At 50.3% G+C, this 8,087-nt stretch overlaps 1 protein-coding gene across 1 annotated transcript; it reads right to left on the minus strand.

Annotated features, from left to right (window-relative positions):
• Positions 1-404: 404 nt before the first annotated feature.
• LOC123137572 (serine carboxypeptidase-like 34) lies at positions 405-7,605 on the minus strand. The gene is made up of 8 exons (XM_044557390.1): positions 7,270-7,605; positions 2,148-2,255; positions 1,954-2,049; positions 1,780-1,872; positions 1,600-1,688; positions 1,205-1,498; positions 871-1,100; positions 405-778 (listed from the first exon to the last, which is right to left on the minus strand). The coding sequence occupies exons 1-8, from the start codon at positions 7,532-7,534 to the stop codon at positions 520-522; spliced, it is 1,434 nt and encodes a 477-aa protein (XP_044413325.1). The 5' UTR covers positions 7,535-7,605; the 3' UTR covers positions 405-519.
• Positions 7,606-8,087: the final 482 nt, after the last annotated feature.

Genomic DNA, 8,087 nt, shown 5'->3' on the forward strand with positions numbered 1-8,087 from the left:
TTGGCCGATTAGCCGCTCAAGCTGCAGAGGCAGAGCAGGAGACTGCTATGATGGACCTGGAAACCGCGAAGGCGGAGCTAGAGCTTCATTTCACGGTGCTCACACCCAAACAAACGACGTCAATCATTTAGATTAGGTTTAGAGTCAGGTTTAGTTAAAATATGTCCGAAATGTAATGAATTTGATCCGGTTTATATGAAATCCAGCCGGTTTCATGAATTTTGTCCGTTTTGTTCAAATCCTGTTTCAATTGTATGCTGATAATTAAATGGCTGGCTCCCGCATCCATGTATGTGGACTGTTGCAAGAGGAAAATTGGAGGTCAGTGTTGGAGATGCCCCAAGCGTGCATTCGAGTGTTTTTCGAACTTGCGATCCAAGACGGGCCAGTATGCTGCGATCCGCGAAACCAATCAGCGCTATGACATGTTTATTAACGATTGTTCCAATCGAATTACATCTATGGCATTGGCCGAGAACAAAGAAAAGGAAGACCCTTGTCACGTGGAAAGTTTCGTCTCTAGGAGAAGGCCGTCGTCGGCATCTTCTTATCACCCAAAAAGTGGCTGAAGAGACTGAGCGCCTGCCTCGGCGTGTGCATAGGGACCTCGTGCCCGGCTCCGCGGATCGTCACGAACGTGAGGCCCTCGTAGGTGATCGTCCACCCACCCACCTGCAGCCGGTCGTACCACGGCGTCCACTCCTGGACAGTCTTGAGCCCGAGCTTGTTCAGGGTCAGCCTCGTCGCCGTCACGGGGATCCTCCCATCGGTGTCACCGCTGTTGCGTCGAGCGACATTGTCAATTCAAATCCAAAGCTGCCCCTCGTAACACCGAAACCTGCTCACATTGACATTGACATGCTGGCTCACCTGAAAACCCAGACCCTGATTCCGCCGGCGACGAGCTTGCGGATGATGGGGAGGGTGGAGGGGACGGCGTCGTTCCACTTGCCGATCACGTCGCTGCAATGCGTCCAATTGTAGCCGATCTTGGTCACGTTCGCGTGCAGCGCCGCCTGGACATCCGGCCGGTTGAAGTAGACCTCGGAGTATTGGGTCGTGCAGGGATCGTAGCCTGCAGGTCTCATGTACCACCCATGCTGCAATGCACACAGGAGAAACAAACAATCAAATGATCGAACCGCGGGGCAGATGCCGATGTGTTTTGACTTGAGGGGTGGAGACGGTGATGATCGAAGAGTACATATTTGGAGAAGATCTTGGGGGCGGCGCCGTGGACGCCGACCCTCTTGGCGAGCGGCGAGGAGGAGGAGCCGTCGGTGCAGACGGGCGTGTAGAGGCTGTACATGTCGATGAGGCGGTAGACGGCGAAGTACTCTTCCAGCGCCTGGTCGCACTCGGCGGTGGTGTTGGCCATGGCGAAGTCGCAGTGGGCCTTGACGTCGGCGTACACCCGGTCGGAGATCACGGCGTGGTCCCACGCGTACTGGACCATGCCCGCCTGGTCCGTCTCGTCGTCCATCAGTGCATTCCCTATCTGCATCATCGCCGCCGTCGATCGCCATGATTAATTAAGCAGCTTGCGAGCTGTAATTAACAAGGACGTATATTACGACGAGGGTGTGGCCAATTGGCTACCATGAGGCCCTTGAAGTTGATGCGGTTCTCCTTGGGCCCGTGCTTGTTGCCGTCGAAGATCTTCTCCGACAGCTGCGGAACGTAATGCCCTGACAAGAGCGCCACGCCCATCAGTCTCAAGTTTCAGTTGCGTGCTCCGACCGAATTGCAGAAGCTCAGACGTTAAAATGTTGTGCGTACCAGCGTAACTCTCCCCGGCGATGTAGAACTCGTGGTGCTTGTACTGCGGGAACCGCTTGAACCAGTTGAGCAGGAAGACGTACGCGTCGGCGGCTGTGGGCATGATATATAATCCAGTCAGAAATTCAGGACCGTTGTTTGCCCTGGAGGGAACCTGGGAGGATTGTTATGTACCGGTGATCTTGTCACCAAGCTTGCCCAGGTCGGAGCTTGTGTTGGTGTAGGAGAAACCGACGCCCACCGGGGACTCCAAGAACATTAGGTTAGCCTCTGCATTTTTCATCACCATATAGTAGTAGAACATAAATATCCACAGAGTAGATTTTGCCCTTTTTTTGGCTATCATGGGAAAAAAGGGTGGGACGTGCCTTTGTTCCACGAGTAAGGGTTCCATTTCAGCTCCGGCTTGCCCTTCTGGACCAAGAAGGGCCCGAGCTCCTCTGCCTCTCCATACCCGATGGACGAACAGCCCGGCCCTGCAATGCAACAGACAAGAGTACTCTCTGTCACTCGCTCGTGACCAAGATATTCCTCCTATATCTCTGCATCACGTACTAGTACATTCGAGTACGTAGATCAGGCGTGCGCGCCACGACGCGAGCCGCCGTTTGTCATAGCGCCCGCCCAGCTAGCTAGGTATGGACCGGCGGCAAGATGTTTCGCATTCCTGACCCCCTTTCTGGCCCGCGCCTTTTGCCCGTTGGAGCATGTGATCGTGATGGATCGGTCAACCGACCGGTGCAGCACAGCGCTACGCATACATACAGATCAGACAGTATGCTGCCCTGCTCGTCGCCTGCCCTTGTTCAGATCTTTGCCCGCTTCGATTCCGTGGGCGCATTCGTGCAAGTTGCGCGTTGCGGTGGGGCGGGTGCACGCTGCACCTCGCCTCACGCGCAGCCTAAGGCGCATGCACGCATGGTCCCCTGCTCATGCTCGTGTTCGTGCTCGTCCAAGCGCGCGCGCCAACCGTCTTCTCCCGATTCCTCTTGGCGGTGCCCTCTAGCTAGCTTGATTGCCCACGATCCCATCCAGCTTGATGGCTACGTGTGGTACGGCTCCATACATTTCAAAACAAAAGGGGGCGGGCAACCTTTCTATCCTAGACCGGCTCCATGCATGGATGATGGATGAGATGAGATGCTTTGCTCCAACTTGATGATGCGTGGTGTATATGCACATATCGCTGTACTGCATCGGAATGGCCGGCTGGCCCGGGGCGCGCGTGCGTTAGCTAATTAGAGCAGCTGGATCGGATCAAACATCACGCCCGTACCCAAGCCCATAGCGATCGTTCGTTATATGTGCGTGCATGGTTGTTTAAGTTTATATTCTGAAAGCTATAGGTCGCAAAAGTGAATCGTCGGCTTCCTATAAGTGCGGACAAGGACGAAACAATGGAATGGCTGCCAATAAGTGCCCGGCCGGCGACCGAACAAACACAGATAAAACCAACGCTCGACGGAGCTCGATCTTATTTGAACCTTGTTTTAATTATACTTCTAAAGAAAAATCTGACGTCTTATCCATACCTAGCTAGCTAGCTACTGTATATTTATGGCATCCATTGTCCGCGGGAGTCATTCTCCACAAGCACAAGCTAGCTGCAAAAGTGAAATACTAGTACGTACTCCCTCCGTTCCAAGTTACTCGTCGCCAAGTAATTCGGAACGGAGGGAGTACTAGCCATGGCCCGAAGAACAGCTGCCCGATGTATGCAAGCAAACAAATTAATACCGTTAGACCTCTATGGCACTTTGCTTAGGATGTTGTCAATCGAGCCCGAGAAATGCTCATTTATAGATTTTGTTTCCTCCAAGAAATTCGTTACATATGGGTAAGTTTCAAGAACTTACAAATTTATACGCACATGGAGTATATAATTTGCAACCATTCTCTAGATGCATGAATTCTTTCTTATTTTTTGAAATTTACTAAAACATGATTTCGGTACAGAAATTCCCGGTTTATCTAGCCCCCACGAGAATTACTTACGTGAAGTGCCCCACAAGATACCGTCAATTGGCTGCATGGATCCCCCTCAATTTGCTGCCGGAGATAAGCTGCCGTCCGTGTTGACCAGGCCAGGACTGTAGCTAGCGTGCCGCCCCGGGCCGTCCTTGTCCAACCTACGTGCATACGGGACCAGCAGCTGGCTACTGTGCCGTATGGCCCTGTCATACACAACCGCCGGTCACGCACTGGCAGCGCATAGTAGCTCGCAGTAGGAGCCTAGGAGCGTGCATGACAGCAACACATTGCTCTTGTGGACAGCAACTTCGATCGGCCCGGCCGGACAGCGTGTGGCCATCGTCGGCTTGTTCTCCACTGCAGCTTGACCGTAGAATTGGCTAGGATCGGATCGAAAAGGAAATGAAATGTGGGGCACCTCACTTAATTTCTACTCTCCCTTCGCCCATAATATAAAATATTATTACAGTCAATATGTAGAAAATAAGATGTTACTATGGGACGGAGAGAGTATGTCCATTCTATCGAGAATGAAGAACTCCCTCCGATCCATAATAAGTGTCGCAGTCTTAAACTAAGGTTATATCAACTGAAAATTTCAAAATAGATCCGGCAACGCCATCTTATGTAAATAGTTTGGTATATAACTAAGGAAAACGTTTGGGGCCGGGGCACCGGCCGAAGCTTCGGCCGGTCCAGTCCACGCGCGCACGCCGCAACCCAGTCGCGAGCAACCACGTGGCGCTGCGGATCTCGCGAATCTCGCCTCATTCCTGTCTCGCAGCTCCGCGGATCTCGTCCCCATCCTCATCTCCTGCAGCGCCGGCGCCCACATCTCGCCGTCGGCCATGGAAGGTCGAATCCCCCGCGCGTCCATGGATGTCGATCTCACCCCGCCATGCTTTACAGCCCGTTTCGCCATTGGATGCAGCCCGTTGACCAATCCCCATCCCCGGCGGTTGCAACTCCCACACGTCTCGTGCTTCTTGGTCGACACCGGAGGCTTCTGCAGAATCGTCGCACCCCCTCATGTTGCAACCGTTTAAAAAAAAAGCTTCATCCCCTAGATGAAAAGCTTCAACCGGATGTAGAGAAAGCTACAAGCGGTCAGCGCCATCGCCGGAAAGCTACAACCGTTGACATGAAATGCTACATCCTTCGATTAAAAAAGCTTCAACCGAAACGACACAAAAAACCTTGACCAAGTGCTGCTAAAAAGAAAATAGCTACAACTTTTGGTAAAAAAGCTTCAACGGTTGTTGGAAAAAGCTCCCACCATTGAGAGAGAAAGCTACAACTAGACACTATGAAAATAAGAAAGCTTCAACCAGCGACGGCTGAAGGTGGAAGAAGATGATAAAATGCTGCAGTTTTGCTACATGCTTCAACCGGCATAGATTTTTGCTACAACTGGCATAGCATTTTGCTACAACTAGCGTCACGTTTTGCTACAACACACAGCCGGCGTCGCGGTTTTGCTACAACTAGTATCGTTTTTTGCTACAACCGGCATAATGTTTTGCTACATCCATCATGGCTGAGCTGCGACCCAGCACGGGTTTCCGTGAATTCTGGCGGCGAGATCCAGCACGGGGGCAGGGGTGCATGCTGCAACCGGTCGCCGGCGAGCTGCTACGGGCTCGCGGCGAGCTGCAACCTCGACTGGCCGTAACGGAGCTCGAGCCCAAATCCATGGCGGCAAGGAGGTCATGACGTATGTAAGACATGATTGAAGCAATCCCAAGGCGGCTTGATAGGTGGGGGAGCTCCTCGTCGACGTGATTCGGCCGCGGGGAACGAATAACAGGCGGATCTAGCCACCGCCGCCGCGGATCGGGGACGGTCAGTCGCGGGGGATCCAACTCCCTGTTTTTCTTCTTGTGCCTGTTCGTACACGGTCGCAACAAAACTGTTCTTTTTTGCTGCAACGGTTGCTTCAGTCTGTGTATGCGCGCAGATCTAACGGTCCATGCAAACCGCATCGGACGGCTGGGCCTCGACCGGCCCAACTGTTGGGCCGGTGCGCCGGCGCAGATCGCTGCCCTATAACTAATCATGTATGTAGAAAGATCAACAAAAAAATGTAGATAATCACAACCTAATCTATATGAAGTAGTCCCAACTAAGCTTCAAACTTTGATAGATCGGAAATTGGAGCGACTGGGAAGGAATTTCAAGCCATCAAACAAGGGAACAGACAAGATAAAGTATGTAAAGTAGATAGAAGAGAAAATAGTTTAGTTTATAGTCTTGCTCAATTTGGACGAAGAGACTTGCATGGTGGGGTTATGTATGGTACGGTGCCAACCTGCGTGTTGAATGTGGCCTTGCGTGATTGTACAAACAATGTTTTCTCTACTTAATTAATATAACTCTCTATTTAAAAAAACTTTGCTCCGGCAAGATAGGTTTATGTAGATAGTTTAGTATGGAGTATAGCTTTTTTATGGGGGCAGTACGGAGTATAGCTAATCATACAAGTATATTTTACAGTAGAGCAAAATGACGATTTCAGGAATAATGAAAACCTATCACTACCTATCATTTTCATGTGTCTATTCATATCATGCAGGTGTCAACGACCAAAGTTTAGGAAGTATGACCAAGTTTCCCCAAAAACATTACTATATGGCAATTGGATGTATAGCGTATGGTAATTAAACTCGTTGGGCTAAATCACCTAATTTCAAATATTTTGTTGTTTGCCATAATTATACGGCTTCCGCATGCATGACCTACACAAAAGGGTTTGAAATTTGCGTCCTGGCTAACAGAAAGGATACGTCCAATCATGTGGTAAGTTAGGACATTCATTTTGGTACTATAGAGTTAGCTAGATTTGTAGCCTTATTTGTGAAATAGGGCCCTACGTTTCTCGAACTAAATAATATTCCACAGCAGCTTACAAAATTAGCTCAGTACAGTCCAATTCATCAACCGCTGCTTTACACATACGGGGTTTGTCAAAATTGGCAAATATTTGACAAATTAAGCATGCGAGTGCATTTCGGATTAATTTTGTCGAAAAAACAACCCTTTGTCAAAAAATTGAGGTTAATTTGTAGCTTCCACTGTCTAAGTTTCCACTATCAAACAGCCACCCTGATCACTTAAAATGTCGCGCCTTTCAATATTTTTTAGAGAAAAAAGAAGCCTTTCAAAAACTTAAAATGTTGCTATTAAATGGGCACAGCGCAGATAGTAGTAGTACATCATACATGTACCTTCGACTGATACTCAGAGCATGTTCTCGGCTGCAGGACAACGCAGCCCAACTAACCACTTCCTTACTTAAATTTTTGAAGATTCTTCGCTCACTAAATCAATGTGTTCATCTGGAAGGAAGAAGAAACGTCCGCCTCAATCAATTATCAGTGGCGACAGAATTCAAGCGGCCCAACCGACCCTATCCCCATCTCCCGATTTCCCATCTACTACTACTTGCAGCAGTATTAAACACGCACGATGAGCCGGCCGTTGCAAGAACCTATTAATGGTGGTGGACTGGTGGTTACGTACCGCCGTTGAGCCAGAGCACGAGCGGCTTCTTGGCGGCGCCGGCGATGGCCTCGAAGAACCAGTAGAAGAGCGCGCGGCCGTGCGCCTCGTTCACGGTCACGTACCCGGCGTACTGCGCGAACTTCACGGCCGGCTGCCCCGGCAGCCGCCCCACGCGGTCCGCCGCCTGCTGCCGCGCGGCCTCCGCGTCGAGCGCGCCACGGACGGCGCCGCAGAGCAGGAAGGCGAGGCCGAGGAAGCAGCCGACGGCGGAAGGCGCGGCCATTGCTGTTTCTAGTGCGCTAGCTCTTGCTGCTGCATCGTCGCATAGCTCCCGGGGGCGGCTATATATATAGGGAAAGACTAGGACATAGGCCCGTGCGTTGCAACGGGAGATCAAAACCCTGACTCATATCCTCTATTTCAACATGGCATCCCACCCGTGTTGTTGCATATCCTCATTCACGTCCTCTTTCTTTTTGTAAATGTACAACAAGGAGATGAGTCCGCATATGCCCCTGCATTGCAATGGAATAAAAAAATCACACGCCCCTAACCCTTATAAGCATGGCTCGAGACGACCCTTCCACAAACCCTACACGTGTCGACATCCTCTATTTTAACAAGACACCCAATCTGTGCCGTTGTTTATCTTCCTTCCCGGCCTCACAGAATATGGCCACAACAAATTTATGTCAATAGAATGGAGGCAATATATTTTATACTATCTAATTATTTTCTATGCAAAACAAACTTATTTACATCTACATTAATGGTAAAGATATTCTCAAAAGACATGCATTTTTGGACTGGGCTTCTCGATTACCATCAACGTTTTA

The sequence above is a fragment of the Triticum aestivum genome, chromosome 6B (assembly GCF_018294505.1).
Source record: "Triticum aestivum cultivar Chinese Spring chromosome 6B, IWGSC CS RefSeq v2.1, whole genome shotgun sequence".
Taxonomy (NCBI): domain Eukaryota; kingdom Viridiplantae; phylum Streptophyta; class Magnoliopsida; order Poales; family Poaceae; genus Triticum; species Triticum aestivum.